At 39.0% G+C, this 21,796-nt stretch overlaps 1 protein-coding gene across 1 annotated transcript in view; it reads right to left on the bottom strand.

Annotated features, from left to right (window-relative positions):
* Positions 1–21,796, bottom strand: part of sbf2 (SET binding factor 2) — a 207,845-nt gene that overhangs the window by 65,551 nt on the left and 120,498 nt on the right. The window contains exons 12-16 of the mRNA XM_048607330.1: positions 19,765–19,960; positions 17,154–17,281; positions 11,290–11,465; positions 8,491–8,639; positions 35–233 (exon numbers count right to left, since the gene is read on the bottom strand). Of these exons, the coding sequence (XP_048463287.1) occupies positions 35–233; positions 8,491–8,639; positions 11,290–11,465; positions 17,154–17,281; positions 19,765–19,960 (848 nt within the window). The remainder of the gene's footprint in view (positions 1–34; positions 234–8,490; positions 8,640–11,289; positions 11,466–17,153; positions 17,282–19,764; positions 19,961–21,796) is intronic.

The raw sequence follows: 21,796 nt of genomic DNA, 5'->3' as shown, positions 1-21,796 counted from the left end.
CCCAGGCTACAAAGAAGACGTAAAACATACTAACCTTCTGCACAGTAAATACATCCTATTGGCAGCAGTTATCCTGAAGTGCTCTGCCTTAGAACGTGATGAGTTTGCACTGATAGTTCCCAGACCCAGCCGCTGGTAGTCTCGAAAACACGCCCGCTCTACTAACTGCTCCATAGTTGACTTTTCTGAAGCTTTCAAAGTGCTACTTGTGGGAAGTTCACCATCATCTGAAGCTACGATTTGCAATAATGGAGATTATTAATTACTGGCTGGTCAGAAAAGAAAAACACCATGTATACTGGAAGTAAAAACAGGAAATATTGAAAATACTCAGAAAATCTGGCAGAATCTGTGGAAACAGAAACCATTAACATTTAAGATAAATGACACAAGATTAAAAAGGAACAATACTTAATTAACATGTACTTGTCTCAAAACTCCTTTTATCACTTGAAGCTACATCAATTTTTCATGAAACTTCCTTTGCTATTGCCAACTGTGCATTATTTTGAAAATTGTAAGCCCATTTAATTATTTTGAAAACATTTGCACAGTAAGATTCCAAGAGAATGAGAGGTGGTGTTGGTTGATTGGGTCATGGAGCAGCGTATTGACAGAGGGAATGGCCCCTATGGAACGCTGCAAGGGAAGGGAAGGGAATAGATATGTTTGGTCTTGACATTATATGAAGGCAGTGGAAACGGTGGAGGCTGATGACACAGAGGTGAGGTAAGGGCAATCCTATTATAGTTCTGGAAGGAAGGGGAATGGGTAAGTTTATGGTTGAAAGCCTTGTGAAATTGAGGAAAAAGTAAAATGTTTTGAAAGCTGCTCTTTTTAGTACAAATCTGAAGGAGAATGGAATAAGGGAGCAAGGTGGAGGAAATGTAATCAATGTGACTGGTTACTGTGTCTTTAATCCATTCCTTTCTCCATTGAAACAACTGTGTATACCTTGACAGCATATACTCTTGTCTTAGGCTTTACTGTTTTTTAAAATGTTGGTGGGGAAATGTATAATACCTTCCTCACTGGAAAATTGGAAGTTATTTGAAACCAATTAATAACAGTTAGAATATTATTCAAAAATATCTAAAATTCAAAATACAGACTTATACTGCTTTCATTAAATCCACATCGTTAAGAATTTAATGTTATTTTCCGATACGTTTCCTTTGTTCTTGGGCGAACAAGTATGTACAAGGCATGAAAGTAAAAGTCATTCAAATATTAGCTGTAAAATGATTTATGTTACAGAATTTTAACCAATGAATTACAAAATCTACAAACTATGGTCACTTAAGACAATCCCTTCTGACGTCATTCAGGTGTCTCAACTGATGTTGGAGTGGGCAGGGAGGAGATATTTAAATGAACAAACCTTAAACATAATCAAAACCGAAAGAACTGCAGATGCTGTAAATCAGCAACAAAAACAGAAGTTGCTGGAAAAGCTCAGCAGGTCTGGCAGCATATGGGAAGAGAAATCAGAGTTATCAGTAATCAGAAAGGTCGGAGAAAGGGTCACTAGGCCCGAAGCATTAACTCTGATTTCTCTTCACAGGTGCTGCCAAACCTTAAACATACATGTTCACAATTTTATAGTTTTTGGTGCAAGCCATTTGAGAAGATATGAAATGTGCTTTAAAATACTGCTATCAACATTTCTTTGCACAGAAGTAACAATTTTGCATGGCTATCATGTTGAAAATACATTTGAGATTTCTTCTAATTTAGAGATAGGAATGGTTGATTTTCTGTGTGATTTTTTAATCTGTTTTGGCTGAAATATCAACCCATTTATTTTAATAGAAAGAGCAATTTCACATGACCTGGGATTAAGGGAACATTTTCAAATCAGAGAGATATTGACAGGTGGGACAATTTTCATCTGTGCTAAAATACTGTATGGCTTTATTCAATGACCAAAGCAAAAGATTGCACAAATTTCCCGTCCAAGGTTATTTGTACAGCTTAGAAACACTTTGATTGTTGGTCTAGACTATGACTAGGCTTAATGCCAGAACAAGCAGAAAACAAAAGCACGGAAATCGGGGTTGGTGGTGGTGAGGTCTTACAAAAGATGTGCACAGATAGGGACTTTTCTTTGTCTGTGAATTCAACCACATCTGATTCGATAGTCATACTTACAGGTGTGTAAACACAAAATATTCATATCATATCGACCTGATTCTTCCCCATTGTTATCAGACTTGTAAACAGACCTTTCGTATATTAGAGCTGATCTTTCTCTGCACCTTCTCTGTCGCAGTAACACTATATTCTGCATTCTGTTCTTTTTCCCTGATGCACTTATGCAAGGCATGATTTGTCTGGTTAATTAATATACAATACTTTTCACTGTAAATTGGTACATGCGACAACAAAAAAATCATATCACATGTTCCAAAATATATTGATCTTGTTACATTATCAATCAAACATACTGCTGTAACCCTCACAGGATTCATTTGCAAGAATGTAGTCACACCAAGACATAGCCTGAGACATTTGCAATTGTGTTAATGATTGCTGTCATTGAGCCCTTCTGGTTGCTGCAGAAGATCAGGTGAGGTAAACATTATTTGAAAGGTATTTGTTAATAGCTGCTCATTAACTTCATGATCCTATTAACCCACTGAGTCCAAGTCCATTTATTTCCCAGTGCTAAAGTTGCTGGAGTATTTCACAAAACTGAATGGATACAATGGACCTTCATTTACTCCAGACACTCCAGGGGCTTTCAGGGTTATGTGGTTAGCTTAAATCAACATGTTGCAGGTACAAAGAGGAAATCTATTGTGGTATACACTAATCCAGCTTTAAAAGAACCTGATTAAGTTTTTTTTTTAAGTAACCAAGAAGATTGATGAGGGCGAGAACAGTAGACATGGTTTACATGGAATTTTATAAAGCCTTTGACAAGGTTCCATACAGTAGACTAATCAGTAAAGTTTGTTCGCATGAGATTCAGGGTGAGCTTGCCAATTAGATACAAAATTGGCTTAACAGCAGGAGACAGAGAGTGGTGGAGCGGGTTTGTTTCTTGGACTAAAGGGCTGTTACCAATGGTGGTCCACAGGGATTGGTGCTGGGTCCACTTTTGTTTGTCATTTATGTAAATGCTTGAAATGAGAATATAGAAGGCATAGTTAGTAAGTTTGTGGATGACACCAAAATTGGTGGTATAGTGGACAGTGAAGTAGGTTATCTAATATTACAAAGAGATCTTGATCAATTGGGTCAATGGGCTGAGGACTGGCAGATGGAATTTAACTTGAATGCGAGGTATTGCATTTGGTAAAACAAACAAGGGAAGGGCTTATACAATTAAAAGTAGGGCCTTGGATTGTGTTGTACAAGATAGACATCTTGGGGTTCAAGCTCATAATTCTGTGAATTTTGCATTACATGTAGACAGCATGGTTAAGAAGGCATTTAGCACTCTTGCCTTCATTGCTCAGACCTTTGAGGATAGGATTTGGGACATTATTTTGAGTTTGTATAGGACATTGGTAAGGCCTCTTCTTGAGTACTGTGTCCAGTCCTGGTCACCCTGATATAGGAAGGATATTATTAAGCTGGAGAGGGTTTAGAAAAGATTGACGAGGATATTGCCAGGAACAGTGGGTTTGAGTTATAAGGAGTGGCTGGATAGACTGGGACTTTTTTCATTGGCGCATAGGAGGTTGGGGGGTGACCTTAGAGGTTTATAAAATCATGAGAGGTATAGATAAGGTGAATGGCTGATATCCTTTCACTTGGCAGGGGGTTTCAAGACTAGGGGGTATATTTTTAAGGTAAGAGGAGAAAGATTTAAAAAAGACATGAAAGGTAACTTTTTTTTTGCACAGAGAGTGGTCAGTATGTGGAATGAAGTGCCAGAAGCAGTGATGGATGTGGGTACAGTTACAATGTTTAAAAGGCATTTAGGTAAGTACATGAATAAATGTTTGGAAGGATATGGGCCAAGCACAGGCAGGTGGGATTAGTTTAGTTTGGGATTATGTTGGACTGAAGGGTCTGTTGCCACACTATATGACTCTATAACTTTACAACAAGATTAATTTCCCAACATCCTTATATAAATCATATGAAGAAGTCTTTCACATTTCTTTATATAGCATAAAACAAAGTCTGTATTAAAACGTGTCATGCTAAAATTTGTCTCTCTACATGTTCAATTTTTAAAAAATATAACTGGTAAACAATGCAAGTTAATTGGCAAACTCTACGATATTGTGACAGCCAACTAATTCAAAGGGAAATATTATTTCCATACATGCACATTCAGAGTTTCTGGCAATTAAAAATAATCTCCTGGTCTCAAAAATGGAAAGAGTGACTGGCTGATCAGTGATGAGTCCTGTGTGAACTATCTGAGAAAAATATGAAGTAAGTATCTTACCCCATCTGACATTTTGCTCACTTTGATATTTCTTTTGTTGTATACCTGTTCCATCATACGGTTACATCACCATATTATCATAGAATGGCAACAGCACAGAAGGACTCGTGCCTGTCAGCTCCCTGCAGGAGTAATGCAGCTAGCTCTTGCCCTTTCTCGTCAACCCTACAAAATTCTTCTCTTCAGCACTTAAGTTTGTTTTTGAAAAATACAATCAAACCCATCTCCACCGCTCTTTGGTCATACATACTAAATATTTACCACTCGCCACATAAAAATGGCTGTTCATCATATTACCTCTGGTTGTCCAATAACCTTATATTGGTATGCCGACTCTTCCATCAATAAGAACAATTCATGATTTTGAGCATGTCTCAAGAAAAAAACACAAATCTCCTCTCAACCTTGTCTTCTCAAAAGAGAACACTCCCAGCTTCTCCACTGCATTCACTTAACTGAAGTCTCTCATCCCTGGGACCATTTTGCGAATCTTTTCTGCATTTTCTCTAAAACCTTCACATTCTTCTTAATGTGCAGATATAATGCTTCAGCTGAGGTCGAACCAGTGTTTTATCAAGATTCACCACAGCTTTCTTGCTTTGATACTCTATGATTATACTTTTAAAACCCAAGACCCTGCATGCCTTTTTATAACCTTTTTTAACCCTGCCCTGCCACCTTCAACACCAGGTGACTGTTCCTGTAACTCTTTCAGAACTATAACCTTCATATTCCATTGCTTCATTTAACTTTTCCTACCAAAACTAATTGAGTAAATTGAATTGAATTGAATTTCATTTCCTACATATTTACCCAATCTACCACTCTATGTTCTGTTGAACTTTAGCATTACCCTTCTCACAGTTCACTAAACTTTCAAGTTTTGTCTCATCTGAAAAATGTCAAAATGTAGTCATGGAATTTTACAGCACCCGGAAGGGACCATTCTCCTCACCATGTCCTCACTGGTCATCGAGAACCTATCTGCTCTCATCCCAATTGCCAGCACTTGGCTCATAGCGTTGTGTTTTATGACACTTGAAATGATCATCCACGTACTTCTTAAACGTTGTATGCTTCCTACCTCTACCAGCCTTTCAGGCAGTGCCAGATACTCACCAATCACTGGGTGAAACAGTCTTTCTTACATTCCCTCTAAAATTCTTGCACTTCATATTAAATCTACACTCCATGTTTATTGATACTTTTATTAAGAGGGAAAAGTTCTTCCTATCTACCCTAGATGTGCCCCTTATAATTTTGTCCACCTCAATCAGGCTCACCCTTAGCCTTCTGTGGTCTCAGGAAAACAGCCCACACTACCTTCATAGCTGAAATGCTGATCCCTAGGCAAAATTCTCGCGAATCTCCTCTGCACCCTTCCTAGTGTAATCACATTCTTCCTAAATGTGGCAACCAGAACTGTTCTCAGTACTCCATCTGTGGCTTATACAGCTCCATCATGACCTCCCTGCTCCTGTATTCAATCCCTCAACTAATAAAGGCAATGATCCCATATGCCTTTAAGTACCTTATCAACCTGTGCTGTTGCCTTCAAGGATGCATGATCATGCAAACCAAGGATCCTCTGATCTTCTGTATGCCCTAGGATCCTACCATCCATCGTGTACTGTCTTGCCTTGTTAATCCTTTTCAGGATTAACTTCAATTTGCCATTGTTTTCCACATTTGACTAGCCTATATCAACGTGTAGATTTCTTCCTCACTATTTACCACATCATCAATTTGTGTCATTTCTAATCAAATTTCCTGGATAATGACCAGATAATTAGTGCATACCATAAATAACAAGGGACTCAGCACCAAGTTCTGCAGTATGCCACTGTATACAGGCTTCCAGGCACAAAAGCAATCTTGGACCATTAACACCTGCCTCCTGCCATGAAGCTATTTCTGGGTCTGATCTGCCAAATTTCCCTGGATCCCATGGGCTCTTACCTTACTGACCAGCCGCCCATGTGAGATCCTGTCAAATGCCTTAGTGAAGTCGACATATATTGCAATAGATGTGGTCTCTTTAGCCATGGATCTCGTCACCACCTTGAAAGCAATGATCTCTCCTTGACAAAGCCGTGATTATCCTCTATTAATCCTTGCCTCCTTAAAATGGGCTGCCAGAATTTTTTCCCACTAATTTCCCTACCACTAATGCTGGATTGTGCCTGTGTCTATTAAGATATACCAAGAAAAGCAGTGGTGTCAGTACCATCTTGGGGATTCACAATGTGAAACCTACTCCAGTCTGAAAAACAACTCCACTTCATTTCCTGTTACTTAGCTAACTTTATATCCATACTGCCACTTTCCCAATCATTTTAGGAGCTTCAATATTGCTGGCACCGATGTGGTATATAAGCCCAAGAATTTTATGGTGGAAGTGAGGAAAACATTTCTGTACTGAAGCTATATTTTACTGTATCAGGAAGTTGCTTTTGGCTTGCTAAACAATGAATGTTTCCAAAACACAGTGAAATACTATCTTCTAATATCTGTGGTTAGTTATTTAACCTTGTAGATTTGTTGTTTGGTGTAGTTGAAAATGTTCTTTTTAACTCTTTAATGCTGAAAATATACGCCAAAAACTGGCATTTAGTTAGATTAAAAATGGGCCTGTTATCATGTAGTTTCTCAGCTCTGTAACTTGAACTCGATTTTGCACTTGTTGCTATACAGAAAGAAAACAAAGAGGGAAAGAAAGAATGGATTGAGAGGGTTAAAGAAGTTCAGAAGGTAAATATGAAAAATGTTTAAATTCTTTCATTTTTAAAATCTCCAAAAGTGGCATAATGAATAAGATCCCACAGTTGCAGAAGTTGATTTTCAGTGCACGAAAGGTCGTTTGTCAGTAGTTAAGACTAATCACACTGTTATAAATGTTATATTTGAACAGAAAAACCCTAATATCATATATTTACAGTTTCCTGCTATTTCATGTTTCAATGCCCAACATTTCAGTTAGGTACCAGTATAGAGCATAGAGTAGAGGGGAGAGCAACATCCTGACTTTGATGTTTGTGCATACATGTGGACCTCTGGAAATGGTTGTTCAATTTACATTTTAATATTGTTGAGTATTTATAGCCCCACTGATATTTTTACTCCAAAAACCAGACCATCATGTACTTCATATACAAACAACATTATCAGGCTCAAAAAAAAATTCGGAATTTTATTGCTATTACAAGGTTTCTTTTGCTCTATTATAGCAATTTTGATGGAAGAACAATGAAATAAAGATTCTCCGGGAGGTCAACAAAGAGAATTATAGAATGGTTGATGCACAGGAAACAGTCATTTGGCCCACGCTGTCACGTCCTCGCTAGCTCTCTGCAATTGCAACTGAGACAATCCTGAAACCCTACACATTTTTTCCATTTCAGATAACTTTCTAATATTATTTCCAACCATGTCAAATGCACTGAAACAGAACATAAGAAACAGGAGCAGGAGTAGGCCATTTGGCCCCATGAGCCTGCTCCACCATTCAATAAGATCATGGCTGATCTTTTTGTGGTCTCAGCTCCACTTAGCCGCCATCTCACCATAACCCTTAATTCCTTTACTGTTCAAAAATCGATCTGTGCCTTAAAAACATGAAACAAGGTACCCTCCCTGCTTCACTGGGCAGGAATTCCACAGATTCACAACCCTTTGGGTGAAAAAGTTCCTCCTTAACGCAATCCGAAATCTGCGCCCCCTTATTTTGAGGCTATGCCCCCTAGTTCCAGATTCACCCGCCAGTGAAAATAGTCCTAATCCACTCAATCTCTCCTCCTAAAGCAACCTCAATTCTGGAATCAACTCTGTTCGCATTCTGATCCAGCCACCTTCAGATTAAAAAAAACCCACTACAACTGCAATGTCAAATTTTATTGCTTCTTCTACCTGCCTTTGTGTCTGTACATTTGGACTCCAAAATTTCTTTCCTTTTCCACAGTTCTGAGATTTTCATCATTTAGAATGAGCTCTAATTTTGCTTTGTTGGGACCAAAGTGAATGACCTCCCATTTCCCCACAGTTTGCTGTATATCACTCATGAAATTTTGTATTTCCCATCTTACCTGAAACATCATCCTCTTCATTCCAGCCTGATCGATTTCCTCTTTCATCTATTGTCAAAACAATCGGCTTCTTTTTGACTGTGTACTGACGACCTATGGTCATTTTCCCAGCCTTCTTTGCACTTTTTACAATATTCTTGGAAAGAGTGCTAGAAATCATTTTAAAAAGCATGAGTAAATATTTTATGAAACAATCAGTTTTTTTTAATTCCGAGTTCTGGGACAAACATTATGTTGAATATTGAAATATTTGAAAAATTTACAACCAGACCTCAATAACTTAAAAAATATTCAGTAAGAAGTGGTTCTTTTCAACACAATTTTATGTGCATTGCTATTTAATTTTGTATGTTGTTCATTCCAATAAAAACTACATAAGTATGCACATTTTACACAAAACAGAAACAAAAATTTCTTTGGAGTTAATGAATATCTCAAATAGCTTTAATTATTTTCTACAGTCAAAACATGCAACAGTTGTTTGTTGCTACATCTGGGATTTTACTTTAAGCAGTACCACTTTTACTTATATCAAAGGAAAAGTGTCTGAGCTATTTTGCAGAATTTAGCAGAGCCCAAGACAGTGTGGATTATGGTGCAGGGAGAAGGCAGTGGGGATCAGGACTGATGACAGAATCCACATTGGAATCTTGGTTTTAGGAAAACGGTTCCTAATTAAACCGGGGGTGGCGAAGGCCTGAAGTGGAATCCCACCTACCAGTAGTGCGACATCAATCAGACTCATTAATAAGCCACTTGAAAGCAACTATATTTGAGCTCACCAGAGTTTAATGGTAGTTCAGGAATTTAATGGACATCACAGGACTTCCCAGTGCCTCCCAAAGGCCATCCAACAATTTCTGTTCACTGTGCTCATTTTTTTTTTGGTTGGGGGGGTGGTGGTGGCGGTGGTGGCCATGGTGTTTGGAGAGTTGCTTGCTATTTACCGTATGGCACACTGTTCATGTCAAAAGGACCCAGCATCAAGAAATCAGGAAAGTGGGAGGGGGTTGCTGACATCTAGCCTTCTGCCCTTGCCTCCTACACATTTTGTGACCTCTCTCACGCAGGCGTTGGTGACCTAGTCCCCACAAATCCATCCCTCCCCAGCCATCTGTGTCCATTGATCTAGTGGTGATCCTCGGACTGGGCCCTGGAGCATCATTGGCAGCAGCACCACACCTGATTTCACTAATAGCAACAGAGAGTCGGTATCTAATTGTAACAGTTCTTGGGGGTACCATTTCCAACAATGGGATTTTGATTGTGTGGAAGATGCTGCTCAATGCCACTTAAAGCACTCTGTGCCTCTCCCACAGAAGTTATCTGTGGCTCGAACTGGTTTTCTAATCAGTGAGATGGAAACCCAGTCAGTAGCACTAAATCTGGGCTATTAACTTTTTTTACGATAAATTTCTCTTGGCTATGTAGAAACAAATTTGAAGCAAAGGTGGTTTAAGCTAGTTTAAACATTTTATGCAATGACAAAATACATAAGTCTGCTAAGCTGCAATCAAACAAAAGAAGTTGCAATTCAGACATAAAGGGGGTTGAAAATACAAACTAGATGGAAGTTTTTGCTTGAAGTCAGAATATTCACCACTCTAAATATGAGTAGATGCCAAGAAAGAAATATTTTCTGCATTGAAAAATAGTTTCCGAAAGGTTTAAAGAAATTAACATAAATAATAACCAGCATTCAATGGGGAAATCCTCACCATCTCAGGTGACAAGCTGTCCCTCGGCTACTATCTGTCCTGCTTGCTACATGGTGACAGACCCACCTGCAGTTTGGATAATCCTTGCAAAAGCAGTCCGAGGCCAATAGTGATGATTAATTGACCATTGAAGACCTCAATTACCAGTGGTATGGGAATATTTATCCTGGATGTTACCACCCACAATTTTAATTCTGACACAGGCAAGAACTTAGTGAGCTGCAGGTAAGACACCACCCTGCCTTATTAAGTATCCTTCCCAACTCCAAACTCACCACCACCAGTAGCAGAAGATTCCACTACATGTATTGTTGCCAAAGTTATATTTTAAATATGAATTTTCAGTTTGTTTTGCTGATGTGCATTTGTTGAAAACACTGATAATTTATCACGTTACTCTGCATCTTTCTTATTTATGAAACAACTCTTGTAACTCCAAGGTTTTTGCAAACTTGCTTTTATTCTAGCCACTAGAAAGCTATTCCAAGTGGAACACTGCTAAGCCTGGTTTATTTTTCTCCTCGTTTGGGCAAGCACTTGTCTCCAATCGAAACCTCACAGTAGTACAGCCAGGCTTACAAAGTCAGTAGAGTTACTGATCTAACCTGCAACCTGGAGCTTGACTGTGCTCTTGCTTGCTGAAACATTATTTTAAAAGGTTTACTAAAATTGAACTAATTGCTTACAACCTTATATTAGAGGCCATTTTGTTAAAAAGGTTCATGTTAAGGAGATTGTGGTCTATCTAGACAATGCTTAAATTCAAGCAAACTGCGATATTGAGTATCAATGAGATAACAATGTATAGATTTTCAGTTTATGGCGAAAATATTTTGCTAATTTCTCAATTCAATTTGTTTAAAAAAGCTACACCTTCCAAGCTGAATGCAGAAATGCAACACAATAGCTCCTGTGGAAGGACAAAACAACTGTTTCCTTACTACCATTTCTATTCTAACAAATCACAACTATGATCACAAAATTATGACTAGCATTAAAGTTATGTTAATATTAACAGTAACATATTTGAGGTTTCAATTATTACAATGATCTCATAATTCATCTACTTCCTCAAACTTACCGAAAAGAAGTATTTTTTTCTTTCTGTTTTGGCAAAATTATCTGGGGAGCATTTTGACCTGCAGCAAAGGCAAAAGTGCTGAAGACTGACTGTGGATACCGAAACTTCATAATGTGCTTTTTGAAGATGTCCACCATCTCAGAGGTCACTTCTTCATCAAATGCTACTTTAATGATCTGTAATAATAAAAAGAATAGGTACTGGATTATTTATAACCAGAATAAACCTGTGTACCATTTTTCAAAGTATTAACATCAAAGCATCAATGTCAAAGAACTAATCTAGAATAAAAATACTTTGTTGGAGGAGGACTAATTTCAGGGGTTGAGAATAGATCTGCTCTGGGTTGGAAAGCAACATTGACAAACAAAGCTATATCAAACAAGAGGCTGCCTTTAAAGACGTGATAGTTACAGTCAAGGTATATCTCCAAAAGCAAAAAAGGTAGGACAACCAAATACAGAGCTCCCTGGAAAAAAAAAAGAGAACACGAAGTAGAAAAAGTAGCAGGATAAGTGCCAGGTTGTTAATACAAGTGAGAAATAGGTTCCATTTAGAAAGTTCAGAGGGAAAATGAGAAAGAAAATTAATGGGGAAAAGAAAAAATGTGAGAAGAAAATGTCAACAAACATAAAAGCGATTCCATATATAATCAAAAAAGCTAGAGTAGTATAGATCAAAAAGGAGACTGTGCAAAGCATGACTGAGGTACTGAATGAGTAGTTTGCATTTTCTTTTTCCAAGGAAGATGCTAACAAGACAATAGTGAAAGAGAAGATAGTTGAGATAATAGATATTATAAAAATTAATAAAGTGGAGGCACTGAGAAAAACTGGCTGTACTTTAAGTTAGGTCATCTGGATAGGTAGGATGCATTTCATGATGTAAATGGAAATAAAATGGTAATTGCAGAGGTACTGATCCTCATCTTCCTTCGATTTGGACCTGGTTCTAAGGACTGGGTATTGCAAATGTTACACTTACCAAAAAAATACAATTATCCTATAAACTAAAGGCCAGTCAATTTAATACGGGTGGTGAGAAAGCTTTTAAGGGGAAAAAAAGAGACAAAATTAAGTCTTCAGAACATGTGAAGATTCAGTAAAGGCAATGAGCCCAGACTACATTCCAGTAATTGTGCTAAATACTTGTGCACAACACTTGTGCACCTAGCTAGCTGCATCCTTAGTCATGATATTCCAGTACAGCTGTACTTACGCAATAGGAAAACCACCTGGCTACATTCTGTCTCCAAAAAGCAGAATCAATCAAACCCATTGGCCTACACTCAATCATTATTAAATATATGAAAGACATCATTGAGAATGTCATAAGCAATAGTCTCCTCATCAATTATCAGTTTGGATTCCACCAGGGCAACCTGATTCCTTACATCCTTGCAAATTTGGTGCAAACAGATACAAGGGCTGAATTGCAGAGGTACTAGGTGAAGCAACAAGAAACCCTAGGAAATTGGGGGATAACTCTGCAATAGTCAGAGCTATACCTGGCACAAAGGAAGATGGTTGTGGTTGTTGGAGGTCAATCATCTCAGCTCCAGATGACCTTTGCAGAGGTTCCTCAGGACAGCATCCGAGGCACAACCATCTTCAGCTGCTTCATCAATGGCCATCCTTCCTTCCATCATAAGGTCAGAAGTGAGGATGTTCATTGATGATTACATGATGTTCAGCATAATTTATGACTCTCAGACACTGAAGCAGTTCATGTTCATAGGCAACAAGTCCTAATAACAATCAGGGTGGGCTGATAGCTGCAAGTAGTGCCAATCAAATGCTGGGGAATGACCATCTCCAACAAGAGAGAAACTGACCATCCACATCAGACATTCAATAGCATTTCCTTTGCATATCAACACCCTGGGTATTGTCACTGACCCAAAACTAAACAAAACTAGACGTATAAATTCTGTGGCTACAAGGGGAGGTCAGAGGATTGGAATTCTGCAGTGAGTAATTAACTTCCAGACTCCTCAAGCCTGTCCACCTTCTACAAGGCATGAGTGAAATTCTCTTCATTTGCCTGGCTGTGTTCAGTTCCGACAACACTCAAGAAGCTCAATGCCATCTAGGATGAACTCGTCAACTTGGACTGGCACCCTAACCACCAGCTCAAATATTTATTCCCTCCATTACAGACTCACAATGACTGCAGTGTGCACAATCGACAACATTCATTGTAGCAACTCACCAATGCTCCTTTACCGGCATGCATTCCCTACCATTTAAAGATCAAAGGTAGCGGACAATGGGCACCCTACCATTTTGAAGACTCCCTCCCAGCCAGAGAACACTCTGACTTGGAACTATATTAATGTTCCTTCTTTGTTGCTGGTTCAAAAATCTGGAACTCCCTTCCAAAAAGGGTGGGCAAGGTGGGCAAGAAGATGGCTCACCAACATTGTCTCTAGGACAACGAGGGACAGGCAACAAATGCTGACCTTACCAGTGATGCTCACAACTCTATGGAAGAATTTTTTTTTAAATTCGGAAAGTTAGCATGGTAAAGACAAACTGCATAACTAATTTGATCAAATTTTTTGCTAAAATTATGGAGATCATTCATGAGGATAATGAGGGTCCTGTGGTCATATTAACTTCTAAAAGGTCTTTAATGAAGTATCACATTACAAATTTGTCAGCTTAGCCAAAGCATATGGAATAAAAGGGAAAATAGCAGCGTGGATATAAAGTTGGCTGAGTGACAGGAAATGGAGAGGGTGAATGTTCACTTTTCAGACAACCTGTGATTGTTGTGTGAGGAAGTGCTTCCTTGTGATATGCAATTCAAAAAATAAACATCTATAAAAGTGTGTTAAGATTGATTCCAGTTCCATCCTTCATTGACTGCACTTGAGTAGTAGGACCCTGTTTATCTTCATCTCGGTTAATTACTTTGACTTGGGCATACAGGGTAAAATTTCAACATTTGTTGATCGCATAAAACTTGGATCTGTGGGAAGGGTGATGATTGGCTTCAGCATAATATAGACAAGTTGGTGGAATGGGCATATATATGGCAGATACAATTTAATGCAGAGAAGTACGAAGTAGTAATTCTAGTAAGAGAACAAGTAAGGACAATGTCAACTAAAGGGCATAATTTTGAAGGGTGTGCAAGTGCAGAGAGATCTGGAACTTCACATGCACAAATCATTGCAAGGAGGAGGGCAGACTGTGAGAGATTGGAGTTGATTTAAGAGAAGAGTAAAAAGAAGAAAGAACAAAGAAAATTACAGTACAGGAACAGGCCCTTCAGCCCTCCAAGCTGGACCGACATGCTGCCTGTCACAACTAAAATCCCCGCCCCTTCTGGGGACCGTATCCCTCCATTCCCATCCTATTCATGCATTTGTCAAGATGCCCTTTAAAAGTCACTACCGTATCTGCTTCCACTCCCTTGCCCAGCAGCGTGTTCCAGGCAACCACCACCCTCTATGTAAACAACTTGCCTTGTACATCGCCTTTAAACCTTGGCCCTCGCACCTTAAACCTATTCCCCTCGTAATTAACTCTTCCACCCTGGGAAAAAGCTTCTGACTGTCTACTTAGTCCATGCCCTTCATAATCTTGTAGACCTCTATCAGGTCGCCCCTCAAGTTCCGTCGTTCCAGTGAGAACAACTCAAATTTCTCCAACCTCTCCTCATAGCTAATGCCCACCATACCAGGCAACATCTTGGTAAATCTTTTCTGGACCCTCTCCAAAGCCACCACATCCTACTGGTAGTGTGGTGACCAGAACTGAACACAATATTCCTAATGCGGCCTAACTATAAAGCTGCAACATTACCTGCCAATTTTTAAACTCAATGCCCCAGCCGATGAAGGCAAGCATGTCGTATGCCTTGTTAACGACCTTCTCCACTTGCGTTGCCACTTTCAGTGACCTGTGTACCTGTACACCCAGCTACCTGAGCAGAATGTACATGTTCTGCAAAGCAGTCACCCAGTCTACACTTCGTTTCCCCAGTGTAGAGGAGACCACATTGTGAGCAGCGAATGCGTAGACTAGATTCTGGGAAGTGCAGGTGAAGTGTTGCTTCACCTGGAAGGTATGTTTGGGCCCTTGGATACTGGGAGGGAGGAGGTAAACGGGCAGGTGTTGCACCATCGCCGGTTACACGGGAAGGTACCGTACGGCTGTAGGGGCGGGGGTGCTGTGGGTGAGGGAAGTGTGGACCGTAGACTGGGTGACTGCTTCGCAGAATATCTACGTTCTGCTTGTAAAAAAGACCCTGAGCCACCTGTTGCCTGCCATTTCAATGCACCACCCTGCTCCTTGGCCAACATGTGTGTCTCTGGCTTGCTATAATGTTCCAGTGAAGCTCAACGCAAGCTGGAAGAACAACACCTCATTTTCCACTTGGGGTCCCTGCAGCCCTCCGGACTCCATATCGAGTTCAATAATTTTAGGGGCTAAATTCTTCCACATCCTAGGTCCCCTACCTCACTCACTAGGCCTCATTATAACTTAGCCTGCAATTACACACTACCTGTTGTTAGTCACTACCAGTCCCCTTTAACAACTATTCACTCTCCCAGCCAGATCATTATCAACTCCTTTATCTGTTCAACTGTTCTTCTCTCTCTTTAGGCTCTATCCTATTGTTTACTCCCTACCTCGCCCCACCACCCCCGCTCCTATTTTCTGCATACAAGCTGACGTCTACCCAGCTACCATCAGTTCTGAGGAAGGGTCACCAGTCCCGAAACGTTAACTCGGATTTTTTCTTCACAAATACTGCCAGACCTGCTGAGCTTTTCCAGCAACTTCTGTTTTTGTTCTATCTGCCATCTCTCTGCCCAAGTCACCAAACTATCTATATCCTGCTGTATCCTTTGATGGTCCTCATCGCTACCTGCAATTCCACCAAGCTTTGTGTCATCGGCAAACTTACCAACCAGACCAGTTACATTTTCCTCCAAATCACGTATGTATATATTACAAATAGCAAACGTCCCAACACTGATCCCTGAGGAACGCCTCTAGTCACAGCTCTCCATTCAGAAATGCACCCTTCCATTGCTAACCTTCTGTCTTTGATGACCTGAGCCAGTTTTTCATCCATCTTACAAGTTCACCTCTGACCACGTGTGACTTTAACCTTCTGTGTCAGCCTGCCATGACGGACCTTGTCAAAGGGCTTACTGAAGTCCACGTAGACAATATCCACTGCCCTTCCCTCATGGATCATCATCTTCACTTCCTCAAAAAACTCAACCAAGTTAGTGAGACACGACCTCCCCTTCACAAAACCATGTTGCCTCTTGCTAATATGCCCACTTATTTTCAAGTGGGAGTAAATCCGGTCTTGAAGAATCCTCTCCAATAATTTTCCTACCACTGACGTAAGGCTCACCGGCCTGTAATTAGCTGGATTATCCTTGCCATCGTTCTTAAACAAAGGAACGACACTGGCGTTTCCTAGGAACAACACTGGCTATTCTATAGGCAGAGAGGTGATTCGATGGAGATGTAGAAAATTATGAGGAAATGTTGTGCAAACAATTTCGTTCAGAGAGAAAGTGTTCCTATTGGTGGAATGGAGGAGACTCAAGATACACAGATTTAAGGAGAACAGCGAAAGAACTAAAAGTGATACAAGGAAAATACTTTTTTTACAAATGAATGACTGTAATTTGAATCCTATGGGTAATGATAGCAGATTCATTTCATGCTTTCAAAACAAAAAGGGAATAAAATTATGTATTATGGGGAGAAGATGGGGAGAAGATGGGAGTGGGGCTAGCTAAAATAGTTTTGCAGCAAGTACACAGACTCCACATCCCAAATGGCCCTTTCTGTGCAGTAATTATTTTAAGAATCTGTGGTAAAGTATACCTGAAAGGTTGCTGATCGAATTTGTAGTCCTTCTTGTATATTTTGTTGAAGCTGATTTTGTATGCTGATCTTTTTCTCCTTCGTCATTGATGCAATGGGAAAACTTCGAACTACTGTTTGTTCACCCACTGCACAAAACAAAACAGTTTTTATGAACACAACAGAAGCAATGAATTTAGATATGTTCATCTTAGTCTATCTACTTATGGCTTTCCTTCAAAAACAACAATAAACAAACACAAAAATGAAGGTATATATAATCACATGCTATCGTTCAATTCTGAGTCAGAAGGTTTGAGAATTCAGGGATCACAAAACTGCTATGACACAGAAGGAGGCCATTCAGCCCAATCTTCATAGAATCCCTACAGTGTGGAAGTAGGCCATTTGGTCCATTGAGTCCAACCCTCCGAAAAGCACCCCATCCATACCCACTCCCTACCCTATCCCTGTAACACTGCATTTCCCATGACCAATTCACCTAACCTGCATGTTTGGACTCTGGGAGGAAAGTGGAGCACCTAGTGGAACCCTATGCAGGCATGGGGAGAATGTGCAAACTCCACACAGACAGTCACCCAAAGGCTGGAATCGAATCCCGGTCCCGAGTGCTGAGGGGCAGCAGTCCTAGCCACTGAGCCACCGTGCCATCCTCTTGTCTGTACTGACTCTCTGAAGAAGCATTATTACTTAGCATCATTGTCTTGGTTTTTTTGCTGTAACTGTCGCACATTATTTCTATTCGAATAATCATCTAATGCATGCTTCAGCTGATCCTGCCTCCAGGCATTGCATTCCATACCCAAACGACTCACAGCACGAAAACAGTTTATCTCACATTGCACTGAAGCTCCACTCCAAGATATGAACATAAAAATCATTGCTTATGTTTGAGTGCAATTCAGAGGGAGTGCTGCAGTTTTGAAGGGGCCATCTTTGAGACATTAAACTGTGCCCTCCTACTCTAGGAGACTTACTCCCAGTCTCAATCAACATGACAAAATCAGATTACGTAGTCATTATAATGTGGCTGTTCATGGTGTGCGCTAGCTGTGTTGAAACGCAGTAATGTATTTTCTATGATAACAAGGTGTAGAGCTGGATGAACACAGCAGGCCAAGCAGCATCAGATGAGCAGGAAAGCTGACGTTTTGGGCTTGGACCTATATTGTGATTGTGACTACATTTCAAAAGTACTTCTTTAGCGTAAAATACACTTTGGTGTCATTTTCTTGTGTTGATTTCCTTATAAAAAAAAACTCTCACACAGGACTGGTCAGTTTACTTGAAAATCTAAGATACGTTTGCTGATCAGAACTTTATAGAAGTTTACTAGTAGTAGTTAGAGAAATATAGCCACACACACTCATACTTGCATGCCACAACCTGGATTCCTCATGGCTATAGGTCACACATTTGCTGGCTCATTAGCACATGAACTCTTGAAGCAATATCATAATAGGAACATCTGATTGTGACAGACTCTATATAAATGTATTTTTTTTTCTTTTTTTCATCATTCTGTTATGTTTCTGAAATAACTTCATTCCAGAAATTGCAAATATACTATAGAATACTGGCCCAATAAGCAATGTACATTAAAGTTGATATCACTGAGCAAAAATTTAATGACAAAGCACTATTTTTGAAAAGCTGTTTGTCACAGTTTTAAATTTACAGAATAGTAAATTCCAAATAATAAGTCATTGCTTTCAAAATCTATGTTGGACATCAAGTTAAACTTCCATACAATGCTCTATATTAACATGAAAGTAAGTGAGAAGTGTGATTACTGTGGTGTTAGGAAGCAGCCCATTTTCATTCTCTGAAACAGAAATACCTTGATGCTGCAGATGTAATTCTTTTATATTGACCAAGCTTCTTGAAATGTTTCTCGATTGTACAGATAAAAGACATCAGCCAAGAAAACAAGTTTGTGAAAACAGTAGTTTCGGAAACTAGAATCGTCTGTTATAGAGTCATACTGCAAGGAAACAGACTGTATGGTCCAACTTGTCCATGCCGACCAAGTTTCCCAAACTAAACTAGTCCCATTTGCCTGTGTATGGCCCATATCCCTATAAGCCTTTCCTATTCGTGTACCTGTCCAAATGTCTTAAATGTTGTAACTCTGGCAGATCATTCCACAGACGAACCATCTGAGTGGAAAAAGTTGCCTTTCCCTGTGTGTATTTTGGAAGCTTTCACAATAAGTTATCTTGTCATGTAGTAATCTTGATAAGATGACTGTCTCTAATGATTTTCAACGTGTAAAATGGAATATTTCTGTGCCACATAAATGTAAGATCAAAACAGAACATAAGTGATGTGAGACTAGAAAACAATTCAGCACATATGACACAAGTCAACATTTAACTAATAACCTTAAAGAATCAAGGAAGTGTGTATTTTCCTAATATTGGTTTGTCCTTCAATTATTAAACTACAATTGAAAGAACATTCAAGTCTCAAGAAATTGGTGAAAATCTGTGAAATGCTTCACTTACTGGCTAGAAACAGCTTTGCATCACAAATGCCTCATTTCTTAATTAAGTGCATATGTTTAATTCTTAACGTTATAACTGTAAAGTATGATGTAAAAAAATCTTACCCAAGGGATCATGTGGTGTGCCCTTGAAAATAATTCTGTATGTGGTTAGAAATAAGGCCCCCTCTGCAGGCAGAATGTGTGGTCCACCAAGTGTTCCTCCAGACGCCTCCTCTCGACCATCCGAGTCCAGAACAACACGCAATCCCTCACCAACAAACTCTTCACCAGGTAGTAAAGCTGGCCGTAGAATCTTGGGCTATAGAAATTTCGGAAAAATAAACTATAATGAGTACATAAATAACATTCTTTAAGAGACCATATCCCTTCTGTTGATTTACATAAGGATCACAAAGCATATTTGATTCTGGTCAACAATGCATTTTTGGTTTAGAGAATACATTTGGTTACAATTAAAAAAGAGTTCTTCTAACCCAAGGAAATCAAATTTATACTCAGGGCATCAATTTTATGATAAACATCAACACGCTGCTTTCATCCGAATATTCGACAGCATGATGACCCAACGAGAGAGATATGTTTCCCTTAGTGCAAATGGATGTGATCGCCCTTTCATATTTCAAGTTTATGTACAAATTGTAGTAGTACCTAGTCAGCAGTCCTTGGCAGAAGGTCTTCAGCTCCAGTTGATTTGCCAATTCTGTCAAACTGTACAGTATACAGGACGTGAGAATCCCGTAGACATCTACACACTCTGGTTGTTACCCAGCTTTCTGGTCCACGTAGTGCTGGTGAACAATTCCTGATATTTCAGGCTCTCTTTTTAGATAAATCACCAGCCCAATTACCAACTGGAGACCTAAATTTTTAAGTTCTCACAGTAACTTATTTTAATTTAGTACTCTGCACATTTACATGCAGCATAAATTGTTTCAGCCAAGCTGATCAATTCACCACTAGTTTACTACTTCGATCAATTTAATCTTCAAGATTTTGCTTTTAAAAATAAAATCCAACTTTATCTCTTTTTACTGAATCTTCATTTTTGCTTTACAATGGGGCACTACTCTCCATTGCATGGTTTCCATTTTGGCACTTGTTTTTTCACAAAATTTGGACCTATCTTTTACTTTTACTTTACTATTGATTCATTATTTTTCCACATCAATCACATTTTTGTCACTGATGGATCATTTTCCTCCTTTGCTATACCCTCTCTTCTTTCACCGGGTTTTTTTTGCAAAGCCACTTACAGTTTGCATTTCCAGCCGTTCCCTGAATGCAGGAGCAAGGAATAGACAGCATCTGCGACCACAGATACTGTTCAGCATAAGATCTTTATTTGAAAAAAAAAGATTTTTAAAAAAATCCTCCTTTTTGGAATGTGAAGATGTGTGTAATTTAACCATTTACTTTCCATTCAGAACTGATATCTTAGAGATAGTTCATTTTTACTTTCTAGGGATTTCTTGGAAAATTTAACAGCATAACTTTCAGCAGACATTGTTTCTCTAAATGATAAGGTGATGTCATCAACAGTTGCATAGCAAGGTTGAAAAATGATTGCACCAGCATTGTATAACTGCATAGATGTTAATGATTGAAATGAAATTCGGATTAATTTTTGATAAGCATTTATTAGTGAATATAGCTCATTGTTTTTGTTTCAGTTCAATTCTTCTGTTACATTGCAGAAATAGATAGAATTTGCAACATTCAATTGTGCAAGCTATTTAAACAGTGGAGATTAATTTTAGTGGATATATGTACACAGTAATTTGGTTTTGTTGAAATGGATTTGCCCCATTTAAGATTCCTCTTCCCACTAACATCTGTAATTATAATTTGTTTCAATCTAACACACATATTGGTAAGCAAGCTTTGAACTTTCTAAGACACTTCTGAAATTTATGCATAGATCTGTTCAATTCTTTGGGAATGAGTCAACATCTACGACTTACATGGTAGTATGCAGGGTTCTTGTGGATGAAGATAGTTTCAGTGAAGCTTTTGGAATGGTAGTTGCCATGAACTTCTTATGCATAAATTTCTCCACATTTAGGATATCCATGTGTGACAGTAATAGTTGTACACTTCCAGTACACACTCCATAAAGTTCACATGTATCATTTCC

This window comes from Rhincodon typus, chromosome 17 (genome assembly GCF_021869965.1).
Source record: "Rhincodon typus isolate 14 chromosome 17, sRhiTyp1.1, whole genome shotgun sequence".
NCBI lineage: Eukaryota > Metazoa > Chordata > Chondrichthyes > Orectolobiformes > Rhincodontidae > Rhincodon > Rhincodon typus.
This window is presented reverse-complemented; position numbering and strand designations above follow the sequence as displayed.